Here is a 16057-nt window from a genome sequence, read left to right as displayed (position 1 = left end):
GAACTGGTGATGTAATAATGAAAAATATGACGTTTTCATTGTGATACAGAACAGAGATAATCCTCATTTGAAGTCCTTTTCCTTTCAAATATGTGCTTCTGTGTAGGGTTTGCTGCTTTTCTGCACTTCATAAGTGTAATTTCCTGCTCAGGAATCAGTCATTTCCTCTGGTTTCTGTGTTGAAATTGACTCATGCAAGTTTGTCTGTAATTGTTGTCTGGTGTCATTTGATGCTTTCATGAACTGAGTGACTGATGAAAAAAAAAAAAAAGGTGGAAAAAGTAAAAAAAAAAAAAAAAAACCCAACTCGTGTGAATTTACGATTTGCTTAATATTTGCCACCTCCTTTGAACAAAAGTCAAGAGCTGGATGCTTTACGACTGGAATGGCAAGCACTTGATGGCACCCACTGTGCAGAGCCATCCACCCGCATCATGTTAAAGTAAAGGGGCCCCAAGCGTTCCCACTGTGTCACACACACATAGAGCAAAAGAAAAAAAACCATCACTATGACAGACCACAGCTTTAAAGGAAGCGAGGGCTTAAATATGAGATCAGTGTGGCGACCCAATCACAAAACAGGACACCAGCACATATCCCAGCATGCAACGGGCCAGTGTGTGTGTGTGTGTGTGTGTGTGTGTGTGTGTGTGTGTGTGTGTAAGCATCACTAGTAAGGTCCGGATCCAAAGGGGACACGCGACGGTGAGGGTTGTTTGGGGTAAAGTGGGTCAAAACCAATCATCAGCGCGATCAGATGTCCCTACATGACATGGACGGCACTGAATCACATACTCAAAGGCCACTAACATGGGACTTAATGAGGGGTTTCCAACATGATGGTAGGGGGCTCTTGTAGGGGTCGCAAGGTTAACACGAGGGGTCACAAATTGACAGTGCTGTCAATGGAAATAAAGTTTCTTTCTTTGAATTTGGTCAAACGTTAGCCAGATACATTGTTTTTTAATTTAATTTTATTAAAGATTATTTTTGGGCTTTTCAAGGCTTTATTGATAGTGCAGAGAAACATAGATGAAATGGGTGCAGAGAACCGACCACGGGTCTGCTGCGAGGACTGAGCCTCATGGTGGGGACGCTCTAACCACTACACCACGAGCGCCCCCAGATTAATTGTTTCTTTCAGCAACAAAAAAATAAATATATAGTACGTATTTTGCTTAGATTGTGTAGAATACTGGATTATTTTGTGAAATGAAGAAGAGAACATTTCTCGTGGTCAAACTAAAACGTTTTGTGCAAATTATTCAAATAAATTATTGAATGAAGAAAGGAACATCGAATATCATTCAATGAGTAACGTTGAGTTTCTGTTGATTCTTGCGCCCACTCTGGACTAAAAAGCATTAGTGTTTTTACGACACCATGTGTCTGCTGTCCTAAATATGTTTGCTATAGCGTGTGGTATGGTGTGTGTATATTTGAATGAAAGAGAGACAGCAGGATACATCACCATGAGGTAATTTATTTACATATCTCAGATATATGTCAGATTAATAATGGTAATAAATTACGTCATCTATGACAATGGTAAAGATAAGTAAACTTTGATTGAGTACTGTCTCCGGTCTGCCTGCCTGGTCTACACCACCACCACAATCTGCCCAAAATACATTGTTGCGGACGGTTGGTGCATTAAATAACACATCTGCATTCCAAGTGTTAGCTCCTCATCGAACTTGCAAATGCAGGTTCCGTGACCTCAATCCATGACTAGACTTATCTGGACTGAGATGCACAGCGAGCCTTGCCTTCCCTGGTGGATTGCGTCAGTCAGAAGCTGCTGATACAAGATGGAATAATAATATGATGATGATGCTCCTCTGATTAGAGAGACAAAGCTGCTTTCAGACCAGAGTTTGACCTTGTTAGCATCAGATCAGGGACGGTGGTCTGTCACTGATGCCCATAAGCCTCTCTCTTTCTATGACAGTAGCTGATCTTAGACACTGGACTTCAGCTATTTTAAGATGCGGAAGTACATTTCTCTCACAAAAACGGTTCTAGAAGCCACAATAAGTATATGTTTATAAATACTTAAAACATCTAAAACATTTTCCTATATGCTTCACTGGGGGTCTTTAACCTGCAAGTTGCTCTTTAAACATGGCCACATTGCACAACATACCTTCAAAACTATCTTCACCTACCTGATTTGATCTTTTGATAATATTCCTCATTGCAACAACTTGTGTATATACAGTATTATGCTTTGATTGTATTTTATTCTATTCCTATATTTTTCTATTTTGAGCACAGTAATACAGTCTGTCACATCTACAGTACATTTCAATGCACTTACTGTATGAGCATGTGACAAATGAAGTCTTGAATGTGAAATCTTGAATGTGAAGTTATCACATGTTTATGCTCTTTGTGATGAACTGTACATTTGGAAGTATTTATTGTTAATAATTGAAGAATAATCTTGGAACAAAATAAAGTATGAGTATGAAAAAAAAAGAACTTGAGATTATGTCATCTTTTGCTGACTGTGTAGACATAAAAAATAAACATAAAAACTCTCAAATCTAGCGTGAAAATGCTTCCTGTTATCACTACACTGTAGCTGTGGTCTGGCAGTATTGATGAGGATGGGCTTGCTGCTGTACATCTGCTGATGCAGTAGTAGTTTGGAGGAGGGTGTGTGTGTGTGTGTGTGTGTGTGTGTGTGTGTGTGTGAGAGAGTGTGTTTGTGTGGTGGGGGGGAGGCTGACCTTCCCTTGTTCACCGTCTCTAATGCCCAATGCTCTGAACTGTCTCGGTGCCAGGTTTCTCTCCCTCCCTTTTCGACTCCCTTTTCTCTTGGTTTGCGAGAGACTTTTGAACCCCCCAACCCACCACACACACACACCCACCCTCCCTAAACCCCCCTGCAGCCTCGTCTAAGGAGACATCCGCCCCGGTGAACTCATTGACCAGGGAAAGGCTTGTTTTCACTCCCTTTCTGGTGTACGAAGGAGTAAGCGCTCACTGCAAAAAATGTCAATCTTTGCATTTTTGATCAGTGATTGAGATTTTAAAGGTGCACTATGCAGTTTCAGGGGAGGGGGATTTGTTGACTTGTTCAAAGCTATTGTTGGGTTTCCAACAATTATTCAACAATAACATAAGATAAAATGAAAAAGGGACAGAGGAGGAAGAATTAAATGAGGAGAGAAAATAGATACTACTGAAAATAGATACTACTGAAAATGAAACTAACTAAAACTCCAAGGATTGTTATCTTGAATTTAGTGACATTTAAATGATAACAGGTGAGTGCCTTTGTAAAAAGAGAATAAGAAACAAGAAAGAAGAAAAAATCTACTAAACAAATTTGGCAACAAGCGGAGTTGTTTCACCCCATTTGGAAGAACTTGTTAGACGAGAAAGAAAAAGCAGCACACAAAGACTTTGCAGAGACACTTTTTGCAGTGTTAACAGCATCCCGTCTGGCCTGTCTCCTGCCAAACAAATGGCCGAGTCAGAAGGATACACAGATACAGACAGCGGTGCAGAATGCAAATGAATGCAAGTGGATCTGAAAGATAATGAGAAGGTTGTGAAAAACGAGACAAAAGCTTTTGTTTTTGCACAAACCTGCGTGAACACTATGAAGGATGGAGGGCTGTGTGTGCGTGTGTTTGTGTGCAGGGCTGGCACCCAAGATGGGAGGGAATGTGTGAGGCTGAGGGATATGCCTGGGCACACACATACACACACAGGTTCACTTGAGGACACACACACAAGCAAGTACACGCATGTTGGTACACACACTTTGATTAGCAGAGCAATCCTTCTCAATTCTCTTGATTAGTCTGAGGGTTTTTCTAGCTCAATGGGTTCTCTCTCTCTCTCTCTCTCTTTCTTTCTCTCTCTCTGTTGTGTTTCCTCTTTTTTATCAATTGACTGAAAAAAAAGGCTTTGCAAAAACAATGGAAGTAGGGTATCTATTGCAAGTGATTGTAGGGGTAATTTGTGATTTTGAAGTACTTGTGGTTAAACCGGGTGGGCTTGCGGGGAGGAGGGTGTGCACCAAGTTTGTGTGTGGCACTGTTGTCCATGCATTGAGAGCGGTTATTGTTATCAAAAGCCCTTGTGCTGTGCCATACACGCTGTTCATATGGAAGGAATAAAGGTGCGTCATGGAGCAAAAAAGCAAAAAAATGGGGCGCCTGTGTTTGATATACTATGTTTCCGTAGTAACTCGCAGGGGTCACAGTATTTTGGCAATAGGGCCAGGAAATTCCGTGGTGCCTGTTGATGATCAAAACCTACTTTTTGCAAAAATATCTCGGAGACAGTTTAACCATTTATGATCACTGAACACACTGAAAATGGGCGAGATTTCTCATCAAGCATGATGGATGTTAGCATGTCACTTCAGTTACTTAGGAAATGCCAACTTCAATGAATGAAAACAATAAGAGCCACATTCTCAACTGCAAAGGCACTGGTTGTTATTTACCGGTTACTCTGTTTCGAGTCTGTTGTTGGGCTAATGTGATTGAGCCTTTGTGCTGTGGAGCGGAACGCATACCGGTGTGGTCGACGGAAAGCAGGGACTTTTCTAGCCCTAAAGTAGCTGATTCATTTTAAGTCCAAACAATGCTGATTCCAATTAGCGGCACTTGGAGGCTATCGGTTATAAAGCGGCACCGGCCAAGAGTTTGTTTTAAACAATGGATCAAATGGCTGTGTGTGTGTAATGGGAAAAGGTGTTGCTCGTAGTGGAAAAAACACAGCAGAGAATTATCATCCGAAAAGCAAAATAAGGTCAGATGGGAAAACTGTGCAGCGCGACAGGTTAAACCAAACGGGATCATCCATTTGTTCTCCGGGTTCTATGTTCCCCGTGTGTGACCCTTTTCCTTTTTCAGAAAAAGAGTCTTATGTTCCCCACAATTCCTTAACGGGTCCTAATAATATTTAGAAAGGGCTTCTTTTTTCCACCATAATTTCCATAATTGCCGAATTGCCTGACATAAGCCTTTTGGAGGCGGCAGTGGCGAAGTGGGTAGGGCGTTCGCCTCTGGTGTGCAGGGTCGGAGGTTCGATCCCCCGTCTCCCCGCCACATGTCGAAGTGTCCCTGGGCAAGACACTGAACCCCAAATTGCTCCCGATAGTTAGCTTAGATAGCTTAGCACCCTAGTGCTAAGCCTACCCTGCATGGTAGCTGCTGCTATCGGTGTATGAATGTGTGTGTGACTGGGTGAATGTGTACAAAAAACAATGTAAAGCGCTTTGAGTCTGTGATAAACGGAGATATAGCGCTATACAAGTCCATTTACCATTCACCATTTTTTTTTACAGTAGATGGGTTAGGGTTAGGAGTAGTGTTAGGGCCTGTAAGCCCACATAGGCCTATTTGCCGGTTAGGGTTGGAAAAAATAACAGACTGGGGAACATAGGACCATTTTTTTAAATAGGGTCCTATGTTCCCCGGGTCCTATGTTCCCAGGTCACATACAAAGCGGGGAACATAGGACCTGGGGAACATAGGTACGCTCCCGAACTAAACCACAAAGTTAGCGACTAGCATTGTGAACATAGCAGGCCTACAGCATCTAGAAGCTATACCGGATACGCGGTTGAAGAAGATGATGATGATTTAGTAGCTAAAGAGACATATTTCCCTAAGGACCTAGTGGATATCAAAACATTTTATTTGAAGCAGCGCACATTTTATTTTGTCCACTTGGGGGCAGACAGATCGTTAGTTTTGTCTCTTTGGGCTACTGTACATGGTGGCGCGGCGTGCCCCCGCTCCTGTGATTTTACACAAATTAAAATATACTTATTATGTATTCCATTGGTACCAAGTCTGTTATGCAAACGCCAATTCCTTTTACACACTGCACCTTTAAAATAAATCAATATCAACTTTTGACTCCTCATTTCAAGGTATTTGTTGTTCTTGCAAATACTGACTTTTCCTCCTCATATAGTTTAATTTGAAGGATCTTTAAGGCTTAAAGTGGTGAAAGTATGGAGAACTTTCGGCTACAGTTAAAAAAAAATCTTCCCTCAGGTTCTGTAAGCCAGAGCTACAGGTGCAACATTTGGCACAGAAGGCAAAGACAAGCTACAACTACAACTAGGTTTTTCATTGAGTGTTTAAATGAGTTTGTCCTCCCCCTTCCCCTTGTTCTCGTGACACTACGGTAACATTGGGAGATCTGTCAGAGCATTCCGTCTATTACAAAATTCACAAAATTTTCCACCCAGTTGGGAAACTAGAACACAAAAGAAACACTTGAACAATAGCATGTGCAGTAATTAATGAGTGGTTTCAAACACACAACTAAGTCAGTGTGTTTAATGAAAAAAAGGCTGGGTAGTCAACACCGATCCATCTGATATTCCTTTTCGACCATGTTACTCTAGTATGCCTGATTTATCAATGAAAGTCTTTCATTTTATCTGTTTTACATAATACAATGTAACGTGCTTTTTTCTTATGTTCATGTATTTGTATTTTTTATGTTGTCTTCACCTTAGGATGACTATTGACAACAGGCATAGGGACTGCAGATGCAAACTACAGCTTTTAATTATTTTTTCTAAAGAATTTTAATTTATGTAAACTGTCCCTTATAAAAAATAAAAAAAATACTTGAAGACATTCAGGTTGGCTTGTGTGTGTGGGTGCGTTTGCTCCTCTCCTCTGCCCACCACCACCTGGCACCATGCGGGCTATGTCTAAGAAAAGAGACCCTCTGCCAGGCCTCAATTACGGGGGGAATAATCCAGGACACACTGAAGCAATTACAGACCCATATAAATCAATATGCGTTGGGTTAAAAAGTGATCTGCTCCCAACACTCAGGCAAAGACTCAGGCAAAGTCTTTCATTTGATTTTTACAGAGAGATGAGATCAAGTATGTTTCTATAAGGGAATTTGGGTTCAAAGATACTGCTCTTGTCTAAATGCTTCTGCTGCCATTTTGGTTCAAACGGTCACTCTGGAGTGCAGTGCTGTGTAAACAGGTCAGGTGACACGGACTGTGAGGAAGAGCCCATGTAAATATTGATTTGCTGTATAAACAATTATTGGGAAATGTATGTTGCATAAAGTCAAAAGCTGTGTTAAAACAAACAAGCTTCTCCTGCAGATTACAGAATACATTATAAACACTGATTTGACATGCTTAATTTACAATGTTTACTAAGATTAACTATATGGATTCTTATTAAGAGTTCGCACTATACTCTGCTATGTTTTTAAAACAAATATTTAAATAGCGTACAACACAAGCTGTGGCAGCAGGGGGCAACACTGACAGCTCTCCTCGCCTGTAAGGTGAAGCTGCTCATTATCTTTGCTATACTGCCATCTTCTGGTTGAAAACAACTAGACAAAAGAGTGGACAGCATGGGTAGACTTTCTGTGTAAGTTTATAACAAAATGTTACATTTAAATTATAAAATGCTTAATAAAAATATTATCACAAGAGTATACTTCTTTTTCTGTCCATATGAATTTTTTTTAACATTTACTTGTCAAATTCCCATTTTATCTCTGTGGATTTTATTCAGTTAGACTTCACTTTATGTGAATTTGAAGTGTCTCTTTTCTCAGTGACCATTATACTGATTTTAATGTTTTCGAAATAATTTGGAACTAATGATAGATTAGACAGTTTAAGAGTCTTTTAGAAGGGCCATATATAATTGTTATTGATGAATCTTTCAATATTCAGGTAAAGTTTTATTTGGAGTGAGGAAAAAGTTAAATGGCCTAATTTTAAATGTCAGAAAACAATAAAAGATGGTCAACATTTCTTACAGCCCCTTGGCGACGTATTTAAACTGCCTATTCTTTTTCATGGAACAGTCCAAATCCGTAAATATCAGTATGCTGTATGCAGCATATCTTTGAATTTACCATACAATTGATTTATAAAACTGTTCATCTGTCACTTAACGAAATGCCAAATGCTTTTTACCCCAATAAAAATGAAGGAGCGAGAGATTAGATTTCATAAGATTTATTTTAAAAAATCCATGTAAGTAGTAATCATAAATCAGCTCCAAATATGTACATGCTTTACAGATCTTATAGTTGATCAATATAGTTTATACAAAAAAACCCACAGTAAAGCAACAAGGATGTAAAATAAATTACTAATTGATCAAAGTCAAGTATCCAACAGCAAATTGAGAATTGGAAAAATGTCTTTCGGTGAACAAGATATCAGCTCAGAAATAATAATTTCAAATCCACAAAAAAGAAAGAAAACTACAATGGGCCCTACTGAAATTCTATTCTCACTTCTTCAGAGAACGGCGGCTCCATTTTCACATCGTGGGTGAGCGAATGTTCCCAGAGGGCTTTTTTCTGGAGGAAGGACAGCCCACAGTCTTCACACATGTAGCTCTTTGGCTTGCCCGCGTGCGTTCGCCTGTGTTTCTTCATGTGATAGGACAACCGGAAGCCTTTATCGCATATGTCACACCTGAACGGCTTCTCTCCCGTGTGGATACGCATGTGTGACTTCAGATACCCCGACTGAATGAACGCCTTCCCGCACACTTCACACTTGTATGGGCGCTCTCCTGTGTGGTACCTGTTATGTAGCCGTAGCTCGTTAGCGGTAAGAAAGGTCTTACCGCACACTGTGCACTGGTGTGGCCTCTCTCCGGTGTGTATGAGCTCGTGCCTCTTTAGGGACGTCTCTTTCATGAATTGTTTGCCGCAGCTGTTGCAAGGATACCGCACGCCTATGTGGATTTGTTCCACGTGATTGGTCAGCTGCAGCTTGGTGCGGTAAGCCATGTCGCATTGTGTACAGGCCCAGGGTCTCTCGTCGGAGTGGGTCCCCATGTGAACGGTTAGCTCCGAGGCCGATCGGTAGCATTTCCCACATTGCCAACACAGAAATGGCTTCTCCCCCGTGTGCTTCCTTAGATGGACCGTGAGACAGTTTGAAGACCTGAATTTCTCAGGACACATGCTGCAAATATAAGGGAACTCCCCTTTGTGGATTCTCTGGTGGATAGCGAGGTACGACAACTGTACGAAGGTTTTGTCGCACTGCGCACACGGGTACGGGCCAATGAAGTTATGCTGCTTTTCGTAGTGCTCCCTCAAACGCCTAAGTAACGTGAAGTTCTTGTCACACATGGTGCACTGCATGGGCCGGTGCATGAGCTTGTGCCTCTCGAAGGCGGGCTCGTTGGCCAGAATCTTGCCGCACTCTTTGCAGTAGAGTGGGTCGTGGATCCGCTGATGCACCTTGAGCATGGTCATGCTTTTGAATTCTTTGCCGCAGTCGTCACATTTCATGATATCCCTCATGTCCACTTGGCAGACGTTCTCTTGGTGCTCCTTCAAAGCGGACAGGTATTCAAAGTGTTTGCCACAGTTGGAACACCACACAGGGATCTTCAAAGGCACCCCATCTGCACTATTTACCTCGCTTTGGCTTGGCCCCGCTCTGGGCTCCTTTTTCCAAGTGAATCGGGCGATTTTCTTGTGACAGATGGCGTAGATCTGGTGCCTCTTCAGGCCGTGCATGTGTTTGAAGCGCTTCTTGCAGTGGACGCAGTGATATGGCCGGTCCTCCGTGTGACACTGGATGTGCCTGTTCAGTGTTTTGACGCTGTCAAACGACCGGGCGCAGACGGGACAGGTTTTGAGGGCATTTTTGACCTTTTGTAGAGGCGCAGAAGAAGACAGCTCAGAATTGTCTGCGTTTTCATCCAGAATATTTTCCTTTTTATCTAAGTCGCTACAGTTTTGAGTGTCCGCTTCGGCCAGAATCTCTTCCACGGTCTTGCTCTTCTCTTCTCGGATGCCCTCGTGACCGTGAATGATCTGGTGCTTCTTCAACGTGTCCTTGTACTTGAAGCCCTTCTCGCAAGTGAGGCAAATAAAAGGGCGCTCCTCTGTGTGCGATCGTAAATGCTTAGCAATGTCCGCAGTGCAAGGTAAGACCCTACTGCATATGGGACAAATTTTGCCCTCAGTCGAGCCTTCTGAAGGTGCCTGCTGCAGAGGTGAGCGCTGGGAGGTCTCTCTCCTCTTTTGCTTTTTCAGCTCTCTGCTCTTACAGATCTCCTTCTGGTGCCTCTTTAAAACGTACGGATTCTTGAATTTCTTCTCGCAGAAGCAGCAGTTGTACGGCCGGTCCTCTGAGTGGGACTTCATGTGGCGTTCCATGTCTACTCGTCTGGCAAAGTACTTCCCACACAAGGCGCAGTTTTTGTCTTCCGACATCTCGGAGTTGCAGGGGTCTACTGCAGACTCCTCTTCTGTAGCGATGCCGGTCATATCGGCCTTTTCGTGAACGCGCATGTTGTGCCGGTTCATGTCGTAAAGGTCCCGGAACCGTTTGTCGCAGTTGCCGCACTTGTACTTCAAATCACGGTTTTCAGAATGGATTTCTTGGTGTCGTCGCATCGCCGCAGCTCGCAGGAAAATCTTATTGCATATGGGACACGTTTTATTACTGGGGTATTTCTTTCTTTGTCGTTTTGCCGCCAACTCTTTCTCATTCAATTGTTTTCTTTTCATCTGGATTCTTTTGCTTTGTTTGAGGGGTTGGAACGCCGCAGGTTTTAGGGCGTCGCTAACGTCCTCTTCAGCCGTGTCCTCTTCGTTTAATAATTCATTTTCATGTTCGTGATCATTTTCATCGGGCTCGATCAATTCTGATGTTTGTTCGTGTTCTATTTGTATGTAGTCCAGTAGTGTGACGGTTTCCCCCTCCACCTGCACAGTCATACAGCCCTGGATCTGCTCCGCTTGAGGCGGAAGCTCCAGCTGCTCCGCGTCGATTACCACTTTCTCCAGCTGAGGGAGGGACAGTGAGGAGAGGATGCAGTTCCCAAACGAGGAAGGAATGCTCTGGGATTCATCTGTGGGGGAAGAGACACAACATATGATGAGAAAATTGATTTAGAATTTTGAGTTTTAATTCTCATGAAGCCATACCTCAATCTGTCCTCCTTAACCAGAACTGAATATGATAAAATGTATAAATATCAGAGAATTTTCTTATATACATTTTTTGGTGTTTTCACCTTTTTTTATTGGATAGTTGAAGCAAAGAGTTGAAATGGGGATAAAGGGGGATGACATGCAGTTTGTTTAAAGAGTTTGTATGTACAAATAAATGTGATGTATTTCAATGGATATGAAATTCTAATCCCATTGGATGAAAGTTATTTTGTCGGCTCTTATTTCACTTTTTTCCTCTCTGCTATATTCTGGTCTATTTGTCAAAAGAGATCTTGATCTGAATGAGATTTAAAAAATGGATATAACAGCTGATTGAATTGACTGTTATAAGGCTATAGAGTAGATGCGGCCAACATGTGACTCACCAGTTAAATCAAAATGTCCCAATGTGGTGTGGAACTGCAGCACAGTTTTCAGGTTGGTTGGGTCGGGGACAGAGTGCACACACTCCTCCAGGGCAGACGGGACGGCACTGAGCATGGACGCGGTCTGAAGAGGAGATGCAAGATTAGAGTTATAAAACAGAATGGAGCTCAAGACACACAGTCAGTCAAACCTACTTCAATGTTTGACCTTGAAAGTAACATGCGAGTTGTACTTAAAGAGCACCCATTATGCTTTTTCAACTTTTATGACCTAGTTGTTAGAATGATTTATAGTCATGTTCAACCATACTAAATTGTCAAATAATGACTTACATGCATTTAGACGTATTCCCTGCTGACCGTCTGGGGTGGCTGTGCAGAGCGCTAAACACTAGAAACGCCGGTCGCGATTCACTTGTTTAAATTTCCGGGATTTATCTACGTAGATAAATCCGGATTTTCCATGTATGGTAATGCTGCAACATGCTCAGACACGCTCCTGCCATGTCCCCACCTGCCTGCTCAAATCTGCCCGCGCGCCGCTGAAAGTCTACCGAAAGGTAACCAATCACAACGGAGTGGGGTTGGCAGGAGGGGAGCGGAGAAGGACGAAGCCGAGTGTTGACAGAGAACGCTGAAAGCGCCCAGATGAGAGGAAGAGTTTCCCGAAAATCTACATCGTTTTTTGTGCTGCGATTCGTGTCAGGTTGCTCTATAGGAGTCATTAATGAGAAATTAAGACCAGAAAAGTAGTATAATAGGAGATCTTTAACCTTTTTGGGAAAGCTTTTACGCGAAAAATGTGTGAATTAATTGACTTTTCTTGACATGTCTGTACGTTTTCAACACAGGGCAAACATATGTATAAATGGATAGAGTAGAGTATGACCGTTCCAGGAATATTAGAACCATGTTGATGGGAAATGTTGAGCTTTAGTTGTATCAAAATGTTTTAAAGTGTAACATGAAAAAATGTAGAATATTAACAAGAACTTTAGAAGTATGATTTTGTTGATATAATCTTTTTCCCCCATTTTGGCGCCATGAAAAGTAGCTGCAATAGTTATTAGCAGTTTTTAATGTACTCATGGACGCACAGACAGCTATAATATGCACATTGATTTTTTTGAAAGTGAATAAAACGTACAACCCATTCTCAGGTAAGTTGGCGATGCAAGGAGCATATTCTTTTGATGGCTTTAAAGTACATTTATGGACAGTTAAGCCCACTGGACATCCGTAAATTCAGGAAGTATAAGTCACGCTTGATCTAAAAACATGTGCATCACGTCTGTGCTTTCAGATTTGACCGCGTTATACCACTGAAAAGAAACGGGATGCTTGTATGCCAACTGCGTCACTTGTTGGTAGGGGGTCTGGAGGTGACCTAGTTTTCACTACAGTCACGGTGAAGGCTATGTGTGCTGTTTATTCTACCAGCCTATAATCACCATTATACCTGAAATCAATCTGGCCTCTTAAAGGAACAGAGTATATGACCGATGATGATGTAATGGTTAGTTTAAAACACTGGTGTCGGTACCTGCTGAATGTCTGGAATTGGAAGAAGCTTTTCGAGTCTGGACAGGAAATCCAACATAAGCACCTGCAGCGCGCCGTCATAGTCTGGCCCGAAATCAGTAGGGAACACATCCTGCAACAAGTAGAAAACGTTTACAGTTAAATGCCCAAGACCCCCACGACCACAGCAATTTATGTATTTAGTTGCAGTCATGTTTGCTTAAAAAAGGTGGAGGCAGCAATTCTGGAGAAACACTTGTCAGAATTGCTTATATCAAAATCAGAGAATATCTCCTCACAATTCACTACCTGTCTGTACTGTGTGTGGACCGCAAAAAGAAAAAGAAAAAAAAGCTGGTGATGCATAGTTAATGCATAGCCTAGGCTCTTTAAATTGGTATGTAAACAAAGGGGGCCCACCGTAGCAAGAAACATGCCAGTTTACAGAGACTAGACTGTGTATTAACACTGGAGTTTTTCAGCGCACTTATTGATTTGGACAAAAAGTCCTAGTGTTCTCCGGATTCACTGAGTCGATCTTGATTTAGTGTAAAGGTCATTCTAAGAAAGAGTTTAACATAAGATAAGTTCAAAGAGTCAAACCTGGAAAAACTTCTCCTTCTCTTCTGGGTCTTTCAACAGCAACTCAATCTGATCCACGAAGTTCGATTCCGGGAAATCAACCTCCGCGAAACAAGGCTAGAAGACAAACATGCCAACATTTTAGCTGTAGCATCGTCATCAATCGTAACAAATCACCAATTCTGCTGACCAGCTCGTCGCCATTTTTAAAATAAGCTTTACCTGTGCCGCCCAGGTAGATATGAGGCTCTTGATCCGCTCCAGGTGCATCTCGATGGTTTCAGTGTCTGTGATCTGCTCCGACCGACACAAGTCAAGAACCTCCTGCAACAGTTTTCACCTCGGGGTTAATAACAGGTGACTGCTAGAATACACACAGTAGGGTTTTTATTTAACACTTATTTTGATGGATCAACTTCTAGAAAAGAAAAACTCAAATTCTTTAAACTAAACTGCTTTTTGTTGTCATTTTATGCATCCCTTTGCTTACCACCAAAAAAAAACTCTAACACCCATCTTACCCTTGCTCTGAGCCCAAGGAGGAGTTGAGCCTTCTGATCTGGATTCAGTAGTTCGGGGACTATCTCTGTTACTGTGGTGATAAACTCCTCCACCATGGGGTAGTCCTGAACGCTCCCTTGCTGTACCACCTGCCACATGGCCGCAGACACCAGGCGAAGGGGAGGGATGAAAAGACGCAGAGACGGCAGCAGGAGAGGCAACACTGGAGAATAATTTAACATGTCAGATTCATAACAGCGGTGCAAGATTGAGAAATCTGATGTTTCCTCACTTTAATTCCTGTAGGCTACACAAGAGAATTTCTAGCAGCTAGAATTAATGTTTTAAATGTATGAAACACACACACAGACACGGGAATACATAGGCCAAATGTGTAATGATATGACAAATTGTTCATCATTAAATGAGTTTTTAAGTGCTCCTATAGATGCAAAAAAATTAAATAGTGCTTTATTTCAATTAAAATAACTGAAGAGACATTCGTATTCACTTCTTTGTCTAGTAGCAGAAAATACATAGGCTATACATAGACATTTTACACGGAGTTTTCATGACCAGTTTGATCCACAAGGTGGCACCTGATCAATAAACTGACGAGCAGAATATTTGATGTGCATATTAATCGATAAATAAAGGACTAAAATCATACAACTGCGGTTTTTCCCCCTTTTTTCTAACACTGCAATTGCCATCATATTTCCGCGCTGAACTTTTCCTATCAAAATACTTTAATCCAGTTCACTGCATCATTTTACCGTTGCCCCTGGATGCCTTCACGGACTGGACTGCGTCGTAAATACGACTCTTCAGCACGTGAGCAGCCAAACAGAGTGGTAACTATGGCTGCGGTAGTCGTGACTTTCCACACTGCACAAGTTGCTGAGATCATGATGGTTGGAGGCGACTCGCGTACAGAATTGTTACATGTTCTATCCTTCAGGGCGTTTTAATACGGGAAAATGCAAAAGCAGTTGCATTGTAGCTATTTTGTTTTTAGCATCTAGCTTTGCAGTTTCAGTTTGAACCCATGAAGGCAGCATATTTCAGACGTTACAGTGCTTATCTTCAGCGGCTAACTAACGCTAAACTATGTCGACATTAACGTCTACTACCTGCCACGTTAAGCATCTCTGTTACGTTGCAAATATCGCCACGGAGTTGCTTAGCTAACTAGCCTAGCTGTAGCTGATTTGAAGCTAACGGCACGTAGCACAAAGCCCCCGCCATCTCAAAGAGCGGGGTACGCCATGTTCCAAATCGGACGCACACAATCCAAAAGAAAACCTCTTAACTCTCCATGGGTGATACATGTTTGAGTTGTCGTCGGCTTACCGCTGCCATTAGGTTGTGGGCTCTCCATTTTATCTCGAGAAAATTTTCAATTAGACGAGGAAATCAAGTCGGGGTTGTTAGTCGACATCCGCCCGACCCTGCGGTGCAAGCTGGCGAGGAGGAAGGGCGGCTCGGTTTTCGATTCGGAATGCGCATGCGTAGTCAACAACACACGTTTTACTGGTTTCCTTCACCAGCTGCGATTTATAACAGTTTTTACTCATACGACCTGACAATACATGTATATGTTTACCTTACGCAGGAACACTCAATTGTTTTATAATTTGACCAACTTTTTGGGCTCGAATATGTTCTTCTTTTTCTGAGGAATGTCAGGCTTACATAATGCTGATTTAGCTCATCACTACCACCTCGAGGCCATTTGAGGAAATGAGCTCAAATATTTAATATAAAGAAAATATTTCCAGGTTTTGGACTATTTAATATGTCAGATGGGCTTCAATCACTTCTGTCATTTTAAAGATCAAACAATTAAGAACATTGTCAATTAAAGTGCCCTAAATGAAGCAAATGTCATGCATCTAACCTTTTTGTTAAAAATAAAATAAAATAGGAAGAATTTTCTGTAAAATGATACTCTAGTCTAGATGTTTGTCTTAACTATCAAAGAGAGAGAGAGAAAAAAACATGATGACATGTGATTTTTGCTTTAAATGTTTTTGTTTTCAATGTTGTTGCAGTTTAAAAATGCCTATGTCAATGACTGAACTAATTACAGCTGTCATATGCTGACTCCGATTTGATAT

At 41.8% G+C, this 16057-nt stretch overlaps 1 protein-coding gene across 1 annotated transcript; it reads right to left on the bottom strand.

Annotated features, from left to right (window-relative positions):
- Positions 1 to 7994: 7994 nt before the first annotated feature.
- LOC307268361 (uncharacterized protein) lies at positions 7995 to 15713 on the bottom strand. Its single transcript, XM_080050947.1, has 7 exons — positions 15291 to 15713; positions 13958 to 14160; positions 13659 to 13760; positions 13458 to 13553; positions 12877 to 12987; positions 11334 to 11457; positions 7995 to 10865 (listed from the first exon to the last, which is right to left on the bottom strand). Exons 1-7 carry the CDS (start codon positions 15316 to 15318, stop codon positions 8257 to 8259), a joined length of 3273 nt encoding a protein of 1090 aa, XP_079907073.1. The 5' UTR covers positions 15319 to 15713; the 3' UTR covers positions 7995 to 8256.
- Positions 15714 to 16057: the final 344 nt, after the last annotated feature.

This window comes from Ammodytes marinus (genome assembly GCF_949987685.1).
Source record: "Ammodytes marinus genome assembly, chromosome: 22".
NCBI classification, from domain to species: domain Eukaryota; kingdom Metazoa; phylum Chordata; class Actinopteri; order Uranoscopiformes; family Ammodytidae; genus Ammodytes; species Ammodytes marinus.
The sequence above is the reverse complement of the archived record's forward strand: the minus strand, read 5'-3'. Positions and strand labels throughout refer to the sequence as shown.